Consider the following 18,495-nt stretch of genomic DNA (forward strand, 5'->3'; position numbering starts at 1 on the left):
TTTAACACAATTGCCATGAGTCATTGGAGGATTTTCGCAAATTGGTTTCTTTTGGTCAAGAGTTCCAGTGGCGGCTACATGTTCATATAGCGAAGTGAATATTTTCCTGTGAGGATGTGGACCCTCAGGAAACCTTTCTGCATACTCGTGCAATTTCTGACGGATTACGACCCACTTCACCAAATATTAAAATAATTTCAAGCCTTTCGGCAATGGAATATCGGTAAGGCATATCCTGGTTAATTAAATTTGAAAAAAATCGTTTTTTACATACCGAATTTAAATTCAAGGAACTTAATAAAATGGAATTGTCTTATAAACTAAACACACGCACGCACACTAAAATTAAAATAAAACTAGCGCAGCAACACACAAAAACACACAAATTACCAGCAACGCACTACTCGAAGAAAATTTTCACAATAAATGTGATAACTGTACCATCTTCTAATAAATCACGCGTCTGGTTTGCGTTTAAATAAAAAAAACATTTATAATTCTGAAACCAGGGTTTGATGGGCTAGCAGGTAGGGATTCACATAGTCAAAAAACTTTCAAATTAAATTATGGGTTAGAGCCCAAAAACTCAAAAAACTGCTACAATACACATGCTGGTGTGTAAAATTTCAGGATTTTCATTTTCATCAAGTCGCGATTTTCTTAGGTGCGCGATAAGGCTACCCACCCAGTACAAGCTCTTTGTACTCACCCAAAAGCCGCCTCAATGATTTTCTTATAGGACAAATCTTCACTCTGATTGCAATTTCCGGCGTTTCTAATTAAGTTACACGTTTGACGCAATGATATGATTTGTTCAGCTTTTTAGGACGCATCGATTGATATAAAAATTACTCAATTTGAGTGGTCCTTAAATTCCCATAAGAAGTGTGCCTAGTCCTCTAAAAAAATTTAGATTTTATTTCGAAAACGGTAATACAAAGATTTTTATTACTACTTTCACCAACATGTATTCATTTGATACTACCATGGGTAGAATTTTGACGATCGATTTAAAAATTACGCTGTATATTTTTGCATAATTGAAATACATGAAAAATTAATTGAACTTTGTATGAACTATTATAGGTCTATCTCTTTCCGACTCGGAATTATTCAAATTTTCAACAAGTTAACCGATTAATCGATTACACACCCCTTGATCGCCCTGTATACAGTAAACTTTCGATATCCGTTTTCTGCTTCCGGATAACTTTGTGTTATGCAGAACACAGAAGGTTTTTAATTTCGCCTGTATTCGGAACCATTAATTTTCAACCTCCATTGTCTCCCAAGAAAATTAATCTTAAAAATCTAGTTTACTGGATGTCTGGTTCCTCAAAAAAAACTAAATAGTCGACTATCCAAAAATTTTGGGCGAAAATAACTAATTTACGTACACGGTTTGAAAACAATTCAAATTTTGAATAGATCTTTAGGATCTTGTAAACATTGTAAAAGGATGTGAAGAACAATCTAAATTGTCGTCATTTTAAAGTTTTATTTGTTTTTTCATAATTTCTTGTGTTTCTTGCTTTTGAATTTTGAATTTTCCCCTCGAGTTATCCGGAATTCCGATGAATCGGAATGGACTTACTTCACGTTATTCCTGTTAATCGAGAGTCTGGTAGAAAGATGGATTAAAGAATTCTTTTCAATGATTGCTATTATTGTAGTTATACTTACCGTTTCCTTAGACATTCCAACAGAGTTTTTAATTTTATTGCTTCCTTTTAAGGGTATCATCTTGTTCGATACTCTTGTAATGAACTGTATTAAATAAATTTAGAATTCATTCACTAAAAGAACAAGTTTTCCAGTTCTTGGCTTTTAAAATAGGTAGAACAGTAGTCATGGTTGCAACTGTTTCAACAAATGGCCTGTGATCTAATGTTGTTTTTGGTTTTTCTAGTACTTATTCACAAGGCGAAAATTGCGCCTCTGATGATGAGTTCGTTACCGTTATTGCTTCTAACACAATAACAATTGAAGAGAATTAATCCATCTATCACATTTATTATCAACGTTCTAAATACATTAAGTTTCACATCTGACCACTAAGGGCCGGTTGCATCGGCCTAACTTAAAAGATTAGCTTACTTTTATATACTAACAATTAACTGTATTCAAATTTTACATATGGTTATTAAGCAACGGCGGTGAACTCGGGTATTAAGAATTTCTAGAACATATCTGCAATTTTCCTTTATACAGAGTGGAATGAAAACATTTGCACAACGAAGTATGAAGCAAATAAAACTACATCAAACGATAGAGTAAAGCCTTTATTATTACTTGGGTGCAAAACATATTTTTTAAATAGTTATAATACTTACAATAAAGATACCAAAATTATTGTATTAACAAAATTTTGCATAAAAACAATGACAAGAAAAATATGTATAGTGCCATCTGAAAAAAGTTAAATACTCTTGGAATAATACTAATACAACTGCTATGTTCAAAACACTTTTAGGCGACTGTCGGAAAAAAATGTTAAAAGGTTCCAAATGGTAACTCCTTAGGTCAGTATAATATAAAAGCTTCCTAAGAACTACAACTCGAGATTATTTAAAAATCTTACCTAGTTTCTTTCTACGCGTTACTACACATTAACAACATGAAGAGAACTCTGTCTGTCGCATGCAAAATTAATTTCAAAAAATATAGTTTCACCACCACGCCCTCGCCCTTTTAATTTGGGTTTACTGATAGCACCCTGTATGTGTAAAAACTGGAACTAGAAAATTGAAGCATTTATAAATTTTTATAACCTAACAAAATCCTTAAATTTCACCATAATCACTTGTATGGTATATGAGAAAAAAATCTAGAGTGCCCTCTATATGAAAGTGTGTATCTGCTTCAGAACGAACCGCGGCAAAATGTTTCCACTCTGTATATTACGAATATCAAGTTACTTTTTTTAAATATTACCTAATTCGTTTCTTGATTCACAAATGGATATAAATTGACGGTTGTATAGTGGCTGGTCAGCTCGATTTGCGTGTGCGTCATCAATTTCATTTTTTCATTACCAACACAAAGCTGTAAAAAATTGTCAAAAACAATGCAAATTTAAACAACTAAGGGGTATCTAAGGGTGGTATCCTTGAACATTAATTTACATGTGCACTTCGACAACACCGTCAAGTGTTACGAATTTGTCAATCTGACATTGACAGTAAATTATAGACGTCGTTGCATGGTTGTCGAAAGTGTCATCGGTGTTAAACGCAAGTATTTTCCGTTCGTTTATTGTGTTTTGTGATTTGCGTTTCGTTAGGTTTTTGATTCTGCGTTTATTAGTTCTTGTTTTGTGAATCTGTATTTTTTGTATTTTTTTAATTTAAACACTTCGTAACCTCAAAAAATATTTGATAGTTTGTCACTGCTATGGCCCTGCTATGTAAACGTAGTGACAGAAATGTCAGATGACGCACACGCAAATGGAGCTGAGCGCTACCATAACAAACGAATCAACAGGACCGAAAAATCAATCCAGCAGAACTATCGTTATTATACTGCATGTTTGATTCAGACCTCCTATATTATGATTATGTTTTACAATATTTTTATTAAAAGGCTTTACTAGTTAATACCCGAAACCCATCATGAATAGTATACATACATAATATAAACAGGATCTAAGTACATAAATAATAAAAAATAGTATGTACAGGTAATAAAATCATACAATTTATTTAAATTAAATTAAATTATGTAATTACATATAATTAAGTGTAGGTACATACAAAATTTCGCATTTGCTTAAATTATTTTGGTAAGTAATAGAAGCCTCTTAAGGGTGCGTACCGAAGTAACTCTAAGTTAATTTAGTGAACTGTGAGAAGATCTATAGAAAACAGGGTAAAATATATCTTTTGTTATGCGACAATAACTAACTTATGCTCAAAGATAGTTATTTTTAACCTACTGGCAACAAAAAAATTTAAAGTTTGATCAATTTGTTGTGAGGAAGACGTTTAGATGCGTAAATATAATTATTCGTCATAAATACAAAATTTTGATTTTTTGAGTTTCATCTTGAAACACATAAAACGGATCCAGCAAAAATATGAAACCAAGCGTTATTTGTCAAAATTATATTCTTTACAAAAAAGGTTTCAAATCACATAAAAAAATCGCAACTCCGTAAGAGATTGAATTAATACAGGGTGATTTTAAAAAATCAGAACAATTTCAAAATTTAAAAAATATATTGAATGGTTTGTAATAAGCTGATACTTTTAACATTTTTCTGTGTGTTTTTATATTTAACTTTCTTAAATTGAAATCTATATTTTTGTTTTCATAATTTTTATAATATTAGTTTTTTCGGCATAAACTGTGCAAAATGCTTTACTTTTATTAAAAGTATTGTTTAAAAAAATATCGAAATTGAAAAAAAATTGATAAGTCAATCAAAATCTAGTTGTATATTACTATCAAATAAGACAATTAAGTCGAATTATGTCGAAAAGCAGTAAATGTTAAGTAATTACGAATTACCATCATTCAATTTAAAGATTATTTTTTACATCAATATTTTTCATTAACATCAAACAACATTTTTTTTTCTTTTATTTAATTTTTTCAACTTTCTTTTAAACAATAATTTGAATTAAAAGTAGAATTAGTAAAAACATATTACACATGTTTCTAGGAAAGAAACCTAATGCCTTCCAAATTATGAAAATAAAAATATCGGTCTCAATTTAAAATAAGAATGTTGAATATGCCGCAAATATAGCATGACATTTAGAAAAATTTTAACAGTTTATGCTACTATACTACTCTATTCGAACAGTGTAAATCGGACGCTTAGTTTCACGAGTGGATGTTTAAACGTCGAGTTATCGAGTGATGACGAAAGGTTTATCTTATCATCCACAAGGTGAAATAAATTAACCGATTTACATGAAAACGAGTTGAATAGAATATTTTATTTTTCGAATTATACTCAACAAGGCTTGACGATTCATATTGAGGAATGCCAATCCGTTGTCAAAACTTCCATACACAGGAGACAAGTCGTAAATTCTGAGTGTCAAAGAATAAAAGCCATTTATTCCGTTGTAAGCAATAAATATGCTATTTTATCCACTGTTCACTTTATGATAGAATGAAATTTTATCGTCTAGAGAAGTATGCAGCACAACCATTGTTGATATTCTGTGTTTTTATTGTTAAATTTTTTGTTTATTGTTGTAAAAAAAACTTTTTAATTTTTGCAATTGTGACATAAATAACAATTCTAAAGCACATGCCGTTTTTAGAAAATCAGCCTGTATATGAAATAGTAGGTGGTACATACACAATTTTTTTATTTATTTTTGGAATATTTTAGATGACGTCCTTATGTTGCTGTATTTGTTAATAAAATTTGAAGTGTAATTTTTTTCATAAAAGAATATTAAAACTAAATAGAAACTGCAAGGAAGTGGTTAAATTTAGGAACAACCATTTATAAAGAAACCATTGTTTTGTTACTTTTCTTAAAAATTCAATTTTAAATAAAAAATGATAAATGATCACCGTAACAAGATCAAGAACGTGTTCCAGTGTTTATAAGTATACACATATTTTGGAATTGTTTTCATTAATAACGTTTCTTTGAAAAAAAACAAGGTAATGAGATCGTGTAGATTTAAAATCAATAAAATAGTAATAGTTTAACTATTTTGTTTAACTATTGTGGGAAGTCACTTAGGCCCAGTTTCTGGAAACATTTTTAACGAAGAGATAAATTTAAACCTCAGTTACAACATAGCTATCCTATCAGATGCGCATTATTCTTAGCAACTAACTGAGAGATAAAATTTAACTGAAGTGTAATCGTACCAGAAATCGGACCTTAGAAGAGTAGGTATACGTTAATTAGGATATGAGGAAAATATTTTGATTTCTTTATTCTCTAAAGGAAAAACTGATAATGATAAAATGAGGTAGTGTACTTTTAAACGCGCCCTTAAAATGCTTTAAGTCTCTTAAACAGATACGTTAAAATTAAATCACAGTGACACTGCTAGCATCTTTTACAAAATGTATGGAACAATTTAGTAACTTTCATTAACGTACGAGTTAATTTACTTGCATTTGCGAGCTCTTCGACGAAATCTTCGCATCCTTTGATCCCACTCATCTCTCCATTCAATGACAATTGATCTTTCTGTGACACCTAAACTACCCGTAAGAACTCCTCCGGGAGAATCGTCTTTCTCTCTTCCTAAAAACAGGTAGGACCTACAAAGAAAAACAATTATTTTTTACATTTATTTTATAAAAAAAGAATAGATACAGGGTGATTCTTTTAGGGCCTACATTAGAAACTTCTAATAAAACTAGAGCTTTAAAATTTTTTATACGATCCAAATCGACCATCCAAATTCAATTAAATTATTTTCAAAATAGCGGAGCTTCCGGAACTACGAGAAATTAGCGCCAACTTTGAAATTTTAAATAGTAACCAAACATTTTTATTGCATTTTTTAATTCACCTTCTCAAACTGAGTAAAATTTACCCAAGTTGTTGGTACCTACCTGCCATAGTTTTTGACATATGTCAATTTTTTCGTTAAAATTTTTATTTGCAAGGGTTTATTCAAAGTATTACAGCCCTTGAACCGTTTGCGGTAAGTGAACGTTTTTTTGCATTCGATAACCGAAATTTCAAAAAGCATTCTAGAATTTTCAAAGTTGTCAACTACTAAAATTCAAGACTAGCATGATTTTTTCAAAATGGTTATCAAAATTCGGCTATAACTCAGTTTTTTCAAATGGATCGACCATAATTTCTTAAGGGCAATCGAAAAAACAATAATATTTATAGTGATTTTTATCAACACGTTCTATACCCTCTCTTAAAGTTTTTGAAAAAAATCACAAAAAACGGTTTTACTTCGTAATTTTTATAGTTAAACAAGTAAACCTTGCAAAATGGTCATCAATGGAGTGTTATACTCAAAAACAAAAGTTTTTGGAAATTGCAGATTCTGAAAGTAGACACAAAATGATGTCTAGTATATCGGTCTGAGTTTTTTTGAATCGGTACTTTTTTTGTAATAATAGAAAATTTGCGCTGTGACGTAAGCAATGTCTCGACTGATGATTCGTCAGTCTATCGCTGCATACAATTAACGTGAACGTGAAATACAAATGTCAAAACTGTGAGTTGTCGATTGTGACTGTGTTTTGTGCTAATATTTTGCAGGAGTTTGTGTTTTGGTAAAATGACTGCTCCTGCAGCACATCTAAAGTCGTATGTAAAACAGCAGAGGCAGGAATTAAGAAAAAACGTACGTCTTTCAAGCTATCTTTGTTGGCAAGTCTTCTATCTCAAGTTCTGTGACTGGCTGATTCAAAAAGGAACATTGCTGACGTCAGGCCAGGAATTTTCACCTTTTCAATTATTTTTCTCAAAAACGGTAGAGCTTTGGTTAAAATAAAAAAATATTGGTCGCCTATTTTGTTGTTGGCTATCCATATAAAAATTTTCATTTTTTAGTATAACACTCCATTGTCAAACTTCAACATTTTATTTAGTTTTTAGCTGGTTCATTATCGAATAAACAGCAAAACAATAATATTTAATTTCGTTTTATGCTAACTTAGTGAATTCTGTAAAGTAACTCAGTCAGTTTGCCATCGAATTTTGAACTTCTTGAGTGAAAATGGTAAACAAATCTAACAATTCTTTTAATCAATGGCACAATTTTATTGTATTTTTCGAAAGTTTACTCGATTGAAAATGAAAATAATGAGCTAGAATATGTTAATAAAAGTCAGCATAAAAATTCATGTTCTTTTGATTGCCATTGAAAAAACAGCGTCATTTTTTAATCATCATTTTCAATATATCATAGCAGCCTTGCAACTTGACAGTTGACAATCCTAAATATTTGGGAAGACCCTTCGAACCTTTGGTTATCAAATTCAATAAGAATTATTAACTTATTATGAAGAGTTCAAGGGCTGTGATATTTTAAATGAACAAATGAGCAAATGAAAATTTAGTTCCTACTAACAATTAAGGTATATTTTACTCAGTTCCAAAAGGCAAATTCAAGAATGCAATAAAAATAGGGGTTTACTATTTAAAATTTCTCATAGTTCCGGAAGTTCAGCCATCTTTAAAATTATTTAGTTGAATTCAGAATGGTCGCATTGGATCGTATACAAAATTTTAAAGTTCTACTTATATAAGAAGTTAAAAAGTTTGTAATGTAGGCCCTAAAAAAATCAGCCTGTATTTATTTGTCACAAATACAAATCGACGAATGTCAAAAAGTGCTTCGACCGAATCCTTTGGAATAAGTGGGGGCTTTTGGTTAAAAAATGAGTTAAATAGTTGGAAAATGACGTAATACTTCTAACATAAAATTAAGAATGTACAACAAAACTATTTGTATTATGTAAATAAGGTCCCCGAGTTAAGAAAACTGCAAATTTAAAAAAGGAAATACTTAAAATTATTAAATACTGTTTGTTGTTGACCAGTGTCATAATTATAATTTAATAATAATAATTAAAAGAACAGTACAATTGTTTGAACAGCAGTACGAGCAAATGACATCCAAATAATAATTGAAAACGTCTGTGTTTCAAGTTTATGAAGTAATTATTTTTATACTTACTTGCTAGGTTTGAGTTTAGGACATTTACAAGCCAGATCTGCTGTTGGCACGACCATAGGCATAGTGCCTTTACGTATTTGAGAATCCCTTGATTTTTTGTAGATGAATTCTATATTCACCATAAATCGCGTCCATCCTTTTGTATGTTGGTCTTCATTACCTTCCATTCGCGACAAGACTCTCGCCATGATAGCTGAAGCAAATATTAAATTTAATACTTACATGCATGAAACAAACGTTTGGTGATGATTAATACTTGCTAATAAATTAAAAGCATTTGTTAAGTCTCTTTTTTCAATTTAATTTGACTACTGTTCAAGAATATTTGTTCATCAAGTCTTCTATGGATTTCAAATGCAATGTGCTGCTTCGTCTAAATTACTAGTGTAGTTTCTAAGTGCTATTATTTCTGTCAAAACTTTTGATTAAAAATTAAGCCTTTTTTAAGTTTTGTTCGACAAAGTTGTTTTAAATCTAGAGTGTTCCCGTTTTTCTGATTAATTACAGCATTCACAATGTAGATAAAGCGGCACACTCCATTCAATTTTCATAAGTGACTTGATAAACAATAATTTTAACAATCATTTTTCAAAAGAACCTTGAACAAATTCCATAATATTGGTCTTAGTAATGGCGTCATTTTTTCACTGGAGCATTCAGTATGTACATAATACTTACCATAGTCTCTTTTACAATATTTATTCAAGTTTAATCTCTTCGTGCTGGATTTGCATTTTCCACATTGAACTGTAACAAAGAAAAAAAATTCAGATTAACTTTTATCCCCCATGGGTATTATACAGAATGTTCCCGATATAACCCACCATAAACATTCTAGGTCAGTGGTTCCCAACCTTTTTCACCTTTCACCCTTCTAACATCCGACAAAAATTGGCGAACCCCTTGCACAGTTTTGAGACAATAAAATTTGACAGAACATTTATTTTCTTTGTTGCACATTTTGAAATGAGTGAATGTTAATGAATACGAATTTAAAAAAACGAATCATTTTATACCTATTTTTTATTTTAAAATTAGGAACAGATTACAGTAAATGCTTTTGCAAGAGGTGTTCTTTAAACGGACATGTTAAATAGTTTTAACGTTGGCTCCATAGCCAATTCATTCGGAGAAATTTTAGTAAAAGAAGTTGGGTCTAGTATTTGATTTATTTTGAAAAAATGTCATTAATGTTGGCAAAAAATCCTATATAAAAGTAAAGATACGAAAACAAAGAAATAGGGTCAAATTTCGTATCAGATAACAGTTTTTGATGGAAATGTGAAAACAAAAAACAAAAGTGCTTACTTAACACTGCATTTTCCTATTTTTAACAAAAAAGTAACGAAAATGCAAAATAATCATGTGAGACAGAAAACATTTTATTTTTAAACTAAGTCTAAAGAAGAACTTAGAACTTGCTCTAACTTGAAACCTATTTAATTTCAAATAAATTACTGAAAGCTGATATCCAATTTTCATAATATACAGGGCTGCTCAAAAACTGGCGCACCAACTCAGTGGTACGTTATTGAGAAGCAAGTGCAGATTACGGAAAAAATGTTGAAAAAATTCCTAGTCATATTTAAAAAAATCTGGAGCTACAAACTTATTGTGTTCTTTAGTTTTCATTATTGTTTTATGTTTTTATGTTTCATACCAGGTAATCGTTCCGTAATAAAACGATGAATAATTATTTTTAAATTTACTCTCAGACTTTAACAGTTTTTTTAATTTAAGAAAATTAAAATTCATCCAAAAAATCACAATATGTAGATGTGCCAATACTGGGAATTATTTCCTAGGATACTGTTTCAAAAATAATTTATTTTTATTGTTGCTCAAATTCTATTGCGATCATGACTGTTAGACAACCTTGCCACATATCATTTATCTAAAATCCCTTATTTATCAATGACTTTAATACAAAGAATTTTTTTACTATTTTTATCTTTATATGTAACCAGTTCTCTACCACACACCATTACGTTGGTGCACCAGTTTTTGAGCACGCTGTATAATTATTTTTTCTTTCAAAAAATAAGTCTTTTTGCAGTAAAAGCGTCTTTTTTCATTAAATTTTTTCAACGAAAAGCTGATTTTTGTCCATAATATTATAATAGTATATTATGTCTGTCCTTATTAATAATAGTTGAGTTCTGTTTTCATAGGCACAAATTGGTAATAACTGTTTTCAGGTGTCCGATAAAAATGCGTTCAACAAATAGAAATCTATCTAGAATCCGTTAAAGTCTAAATTTTGATGAATCTTGAATATAATGAAAATGAAAGCAACTAATTAAAAAAAAAATTTTGGGGCAAAAACACTAAACAAAAACAATTTATCCCACAGAGACAATGAGCTGCTGCCAATTTTGTCTGTTAAATTTATTTAAATTTATTATTTTGTATTTTTTTACGTTATCCATTTTATAAAATTTCGCCATTATTAATACTAATACAAATACTATGCTTCTTTGGATGAACCCCCTTTATACACATTGCAAACCCCCGGGGGTTCGCGAACCACCGGTTGAGAAACACTTTTCTAGGTCTTTATTAGCTGTCTCAAAACTACGTAAACCCCAACATCGCATTGTCTCTCAAAATTAGTTGTTATAAATTATTTATAATTAAAAAAATTATTATCTAATGTAATTTACACTTTCAATGAGAGATCTAATCATTAATAATTATTTTACATTTTTATCAACCTTACTTGAAAAAATAATTTGGTAAAATGCGAAGTTAGTGTTTACATATTTTTGAAACAGCTAACAGAAAGATCCAACAAGTTCAAACAACCTTCTTTGTTTTTTGTTAGGTCAAAAATAATAGGGATAAATAGAGGTTAATAAATAATAATAAAGCGATCAGTAAAAATAAGAAATAATCAGTATTTAATTATTTTTTCCACAGTAAAAATAATAAATAATCAGTATTTAATTCATTTTTGCACAGTAAAAAAATGAGAAATAAACAACGCACAGTATTTTATTAAAATTTGCCCAGTAAAAAAATCGTATATACACAGTATCTAGTTTCAGTTTGCACAGTTTAAATAATAAACACTCAGTAGTTAGCTGACAGGCTGGGGCTTCGCCCCAGCGAAGTAAAACGAAACATACCCCTCGAGCGATTAAAATCGAAAACGTAAAACTCGAAATGTGGAATTCTACACTCTCTAAGTTTTGAGATGCTATTATTTACTGTGCATTTATTATTTTTACTGTGCAATTATTATTTATTTTTACTGTACATTTATTATTTTTACTAATCAAAAATACTTGTCGTTTCAATAAAATACTGTGCATTTAATTTGTCCTATCCACACACATTCGACGCTCTGATCACAGTTAAACTCGTAGAGCCTAATTTCAAGTTGACTTACGACCGGTGCAAATCGGTATTTGTTATAGCAACGGAGCAAATCTAGCAATGTCATTCGTTGCTGCTATGCAACTACGACCCGCGCAACTTTGCGACCAAACTTGAAATTAGACCCGTAGTCAGGAGTTAATTATTAGCGCTTGTAAAAATGATAATATCCAAGCAATCATACTTGTATCATTTGTGATCGATATTTGTGACAAACCAGACAAACTATTATTTTTTAAACAAGGTGATGGTGAGCATTTTACACTTCTTCAATATACATTCAGGGGCTTGGAAACGCCCCAGAGGAAAATGCCGTACGTTGCCATAAAAGAAAAACAAAGAATTCTGAGATTTTTATACCCGTCAATACCGGAAAGTGTACTAAGTTGGGAGGATAGTAATAAAATTTCTTTAGACTTGTTGATTATTTTGACTCCAGCTTCAAATACACGTAACCTCTATCGAATTTATACTAAGCTACCAACCACAAGTCGCCTACTCTAATTATATCTCCGTGTGTGTACATGCGTATACATGTACGAGTGCATTCAATTCAAAATATTGAAAGATTTGGTTAAAATATAAAGCTTAAATTTTCTTTTAAAACCTCTTCCGCTACATTTCTGATAACTTCTCGTATAGAGGCGAAATTTCTTATTGAAGTAATTAAAGTATTCCGGATGAATGGATTGATTATATATGGGCAATTGGTTTCGAGAGTGATCAAAAAGGAAGGTGGAGACGACCCCAATATGACGAACATAATCCGGTGCAAATTTAATACTCTGTCACGTGACACTCACAACATTTCAATGGTGTGTTGATGTACAAACAAAATAACCTGACTGATAATAAGTAACCATACCTATTCTTATACTGAGTGACTATGAGATAGTATCATAGGTCTTGCTAGTTTGTTATAAGGAGTCGTTTCATGTAACGGCTGTTCCAACGATTGACCGTCGGAAGAGAATGATAATTGTATACAGGGTGGCTTTACTAAAAGTATATTTTTACTAAATCTCCAAAACTAACAATCGCACAGAATTTAGTTATGCGATGTTTAAATGGTTTAAGATAAATCCGTAAAAAAATACGGTAGCCCCAAATAGTTATTTATGTAACAAGTCCGCAAAATAGAGTTTTAGCTGACGAATCGAATTAATGACGAAGCGACGAAGGAAACGAGTGCTTAATGAGAAGAGTTCGCTAAAAGTAATTTGCGAAAGTGTTGCTTACAAACTTTTTTGGTACAGCTCTCTAAAACAACAAAATTGTAAAATTCTTTATATTTTCAATCCACCCTCATTATAAGTGCAGTCGATCGATAGTCATAGCAACGACTGATTTATTGAAACAATAATAATTATCTTCTCAAATAATAAATAAATTAGAGTCCGCAAAGTGTTGCTATGACGAATTTAAGTACTTGTCCTTTAAAATGACATTTTAGGGAGTCAAAGCAGTTCCCAAAGTAACCATTTTTGGAGAGCGTGACCAACAAAATAATTAACTAAGTACAAATTTAAAATTCAAATAAATGCAATTTTGATGCTAGCAAAATTTCTATAAGAATTTTTTGTTCGAAAACTTCATTTATTAACCATCATTGTGTTAGAACACTAGAAATTATAAGAATTAATATTTTACAAGATATTTTCCTATTTTTAAATTTATTGATATTAATACAGACTGATTCAGAAATACTGAGTCTGTTGGCAACAGATTTGAAAGTATTTTTGTTTATAATTTTCAACACTGCTACCGGATTCGGTTTTCTTTGACATTCATTTGACGTACAACCCCACAAGATTGTTGAATTGCTGGTAACTGAAAGAGTACTCCGTAGGTATTCTTTAAAATTTAAATCCAGTATTTTTGGATCACTCTGTATTTTTAATTAATTAATTTTAATTATAAGGAAGGGTAAAAAAATTCAAAAGTTTATCACAAAAAACAGAGCAAGAGTATGTTTCTTCACTATCAAGTTATACAATTTCAGAATAAAGCACTTTTTGAAAAATCATGGCATTAAACAATGAGTTCTTCCGCAACATAATTTTGGCCGTGCCGCGTATGAGTTGTGTTTTTTTCTTTGGCAACAGTAAATTGCTGGTATAACATTTTACACAAGCTTTTGATGGTAGGAAAAGTTTGTGCATTTTATATACAGCACAATTTTACACAAATTCGAAAAAAGAATAGCGTGGAATGATTGCGATCTACCGCTAAATGAACTGCTACATAGTGTCTGTCCACTTTTTTCTTTATGCTTAACCTTATACAGAGTGACTCAAATATGTCGGACAATCTCTTGTATGGTGATAAAAGACGTTCAGTTAAGCACAAAAATGAATTGTTTTTTTTTCGAGCAACTTGTTTTTATATATTTTCTAATTTGTTTTCCTAAGATGTCGAATTTAATTTATTGTCGAATTTACAATTTTGTAAGTATTTTGCACGTCATTAGACATTAATTGTTGTTTTTTTTCCAACAGGAATTTGCAAGAGCAGTCATTTCCGCAAACTAAAGACAAAAAACTATTACATAAAGTATCAAAAAATTAACTTAAAAATTTAACTTTAAAGAGCTCTATCTCGTGAAAAAAGGCTTAAACAATTTTTTGTCATATGAACTTTTAATTTGGTTTGATGTCCTTTATCAGCACCCGAGAGATTGTCCGTTCTTTTGAATCACCCTGTATACCATTATTCATATCAATAGCAACCAATTCCAAAACATAGAAAATAAGTAACAATAAAAAACAAAAATATAACTTGTTACTAGTATACAACTAGTATCTAGTATACTAGTATACTAGTATCAGAACTCACTCCCCACCGGAGAGGTGCTAGTGGTAACAGCAATAGAGATGGCCAAAATGCAAAAAAATGTAGGTCTTTTATTCTTAGTTTGCGAGATAGAGAGGTCTCAAAATGACCAATCCAAGAAGCTCTCTCCCAGGTGTACTGCATACAGTAGATGCGTTACTAAGGAATAAAAAATAATTCAAGTGCCCACTTTTATTGTCCGTTCTACCTATTTTTGTTTTCCTAGCAACGTGTTTTGTTCCCCTAATCCTCCAGAGCAAGGCCTTTTGTGATTGGGTATTTTCAAACGTTCTTATCTCCCAAACGCAAAGAGTTAGAATTTTTTTATAAAGGAACTTTAGCTTCAGAATTGCCTAATCTATACGCACATTTCCGGTGGTGAGTGAATTCTGATACAGGCTGTATAACATATATAACAGTGCCTTTCTTTTGGGGAAAGGTGTGATATGACCTACCTATTTCCCTTTTTTGCTGTGACATCCAAAGACACAATACTTGGTATTATTTAAACTGGTATTTGTATTGGAATACAAAAAAAACATATATTAAAGTCACGAAAATTAGACTCTCATACGCATGTATTTATGGTAGGTATGTACGTATACGTCTTTCACTAGTAACTCAAACCTCTAACACAGGGTGCTTCAGAACATGTTTTTCGCCTATTAGTTTTTGAGATATAGTGAAAGATAGGTACTTTTAGCAGATTCATAACTTTAACATGGTTATTTAATTGTCAATGTAGCCAAATTAAGATCTCAAATTTGTTACCAACCTAACGACAAAAAACACAGTTTTTAAGAACAAAAACAAACTTCTCACACATTCGTAGTTATTTGCTACTGATCGTTTATTTACCTTGATTCTAATAAAGTAAGCAAAATCGTTCATCAATCTTCAATAACACAGATAATAAGCATCATTAACTGATGATGTGACTAAAGATACCTCCATGTTCTGGTGTGAAAAATTTAGCTTCAAACGCGTAACAGTTTTATTTATTATTCCAATACGATCAGAGGATAAGCAATGCAACTAACGAACTACGAGCGAAGATTTTTATACCGTGCCATCATTTTGAATTTATAATTATTAGAGTAGGTTTTAAATTTTTTTGACACGTATGAAATCGCTGATTATCATAATTAATCAAGCTGAATAATAAAATAATAAAATTTCGAACGATAAGACTAGTTTACACATATCTGTTCTCTCAATTTTTTTGCTGTTGTTGAATATTGACTAATAAATCTTTAAAAAAATGTAAGGATCGTGCAAAAACGTCATAAGCATCACGAACGTTAAGGATTACAGAGCTCAGACAATAATTGTCTGAATGTAAATTAAGCACAAACAACTTTTTCTACGTCAGTGATTAAATTATTCTAATAAAACCTCGGAAGTTTAAGCGATGAACATGGTGAATGTTTCCATCAAGATTTGAAGTTTTAGAAAGAGAGGTATTAAGGTTTTTGGGATAAATAGTTATCTACAGGGTGTGTCAATAGTGGGTTATTTGTGATATGTCTTAAGATGCAACCAAAAACACTAACTGCACTTACCACTTGGAGACTGTTTAATTTTTAAAAACATTAATTGAATCAACATTGTTTTTTTTATCTTTTAAATAATAATAGTCCATAATTTAGCAAAACTGTTAAGACAAACTTGACAATACCCAGAACAATGTAATCGTGCATTAATTTTATTTTTTTTATGATTTTTTATGGTACAAAAAGACCTTCTACTCTGAATAGTACACAGGCTGTCCCGCAATGTAGTGCACATACAGGCTGTATCAGATACACGTTTCAACATGTTATCTTTTCTAAATTTTAAATAAATGTGGTTTTATTGAAAAATAAGCTTTTTGAAAATGTAATAGCCAACTATGATTCCTATTTAAAAAAATACAACTTTATGTTATTACACTTAAACGAACGGTTAAAAAAATCGCTGATAACATTACTAAATTCTCCGTAAAAAAGTGTCTTTATAATGTCTTTGTTTCAAATGTGTATCTTTTATAATAAGGAAGATATGAATTCTTGAAGATTTCGCTAAAATGTCAACTTTTGATTATAAGCCGAAAACAAAAGACGATAGCGGGATGTGGTTTTGACCAAAATTATTTTCTCAAAAAATGGAGCCAAGAATGTGTTACTTGTTTTTCTCTAAACCTCTTAGTTTCGGAGATCCCCTATTCGGACATCCAAAATACAGCACCCTGTACATTATGGTATTTTCTTAAATATTGGTACACTGAATTACATCTGATCTTTTCTTAAATACATCTGAAGAAGTCAAAAATAAATTACAATTTACACTTTCTGAAATTTTAGAGTTTATATTCTCATCTGAGGATGACCACTTTGTGGTTGAAACGCGTAATGTTTCAAATAAAGGTTTGGTGTGTCGGGTTTTTTAAACTTTGTTTTATTTACTTTTTGAAATACAATTTACAATTTACAAAAAATGTTTTCTCAAATCTAAGTTACTGATCTGAAAGTATATTAAGATTTTCTTAAATACTCTTAACTAATCTGAATTACAAGTAATTATACTTAAGTCAAATTCAATCTTAAATCTGAAATACCGCTGAAAAAAGTGTAGTTACTAGAATAGCAACCCTTAAGAGTTTTTAATTTTTTTATACTTCGCCCATCAAGAAGTGATCATAAATTCATTCAATTAAAATTCCGTGCAAACTTAAGTGCAAACTTAATTTAAATGCCACGTATTTGCCACAAAAGCCCGTATTTGTTAAGGGGTACATTGCAAAACGTCTTGGTCACTTTCAGAATATATTTGTACGAGTAAACTAAGGACGGTCCAAATTATTAATTTCATTTCACTGTCTGCACGCAACTGCTGTCAACTGCCACAAAATTCCCTAAATTTCGAAATTATTTTTTTTTTGTACAAAACGTGCGAAGTAGAAAAAATACTGCATGATATCTCGTTTATAAGGCACTTTGTCGCAATTACTCTATTATATACTCTCTTTCATATTATATACTCTCTAAATTCGTACGTGCGACAAAATACGTCTTATAAAACTCGTATCATAATATACTATTATATCACTTTTTGTAATTTGCCGCCATTTTGATGCTTTTATAGGCATCTTAAAGCACGCAACCTCATCAAGTGATCATGTCATTATTTGACGGAACATTTTACGAACATTTTTAGGTTAACAAGAAGCCAACTGGTACTGTATTTTTGCTAATTTCACAAATTTCAGGACGCGTTCATGCAAGATAGCCTTCATTCTCATCCATATTTTGTTTTTTAACATAATTTGGTTAAAATAAAATTTTCATTTAAAATTTAAAAACAGCAAAAAGGATGAAATACAAAAAATAGTATAAAAAAACTCGTTCCATCCATAAGACCTTGAAACACTCATTCTTTTAAAAAAAAGTCGTGGTTAACGCCACTCGTTTTTGAAGCTGAATTCGTGCTTCAAGACTGGTCTTATAAAACTTGTTTTTTAATATACTATTATGTATAATATTAATATGTAGACTTTAGAGAAAAAACTATTGATGGACTTATCTCATTATAGCACTGAATAAATGTTCACAAATTTTCGGTGTTATATGAAAATTATTTAATAACACTGAAATCTAATCTATTGCAAAACCAA

General features: G+C 30.5%; 1 protein-coding gene across 1 annotated transcript in view; it reads right to left on the minus strand.

Annotated features, from left to right (window-relative positions):
• Positions 1-1,993: 1,993 nt before the first annotated feature.
• Positions 1,994-18,495, minus strand: part of NetA (Netrin-A) — a 53,607-nt gene continuing 37,105 nt past the window's right edge. Inside the window, exons 5-7 of the mRNA XM_008200918.3 lie at positions 9,312-9,380; positions 8,634-8,826; positions 1,994-6,243 (exon numbers count right to left, since the gene is read on the minus strand). Of these exons, the coding sequence (XP_008199140.1) occupies positions 6,087-6,243; positions 8,634-8,826; positions 9,312-9,380 (419 nt within the window). The 3' untranslated portion in view covers positions 1,994-6,086. The remainder of the gene's footprint in view (positions 6,244-8,633; positions 8,827-9,311; positions 9,381-18,495) is intronic.

The sequence above is a fragment of the Tribolium castaneum genome, chromosome 1 (assembly GCF_031307605.1).
Source record: "Tribolium castaneum strain GA2 chromosome 1, icTriCast1.1, whole genome shotgun sequence".
Taxonomy (NCBI): Eukaryota; Metazoa; Arthropoda; class Insecta; order Coleoptera; family Tenebrionidae; genus Tribolium; species Tribolium castaneum.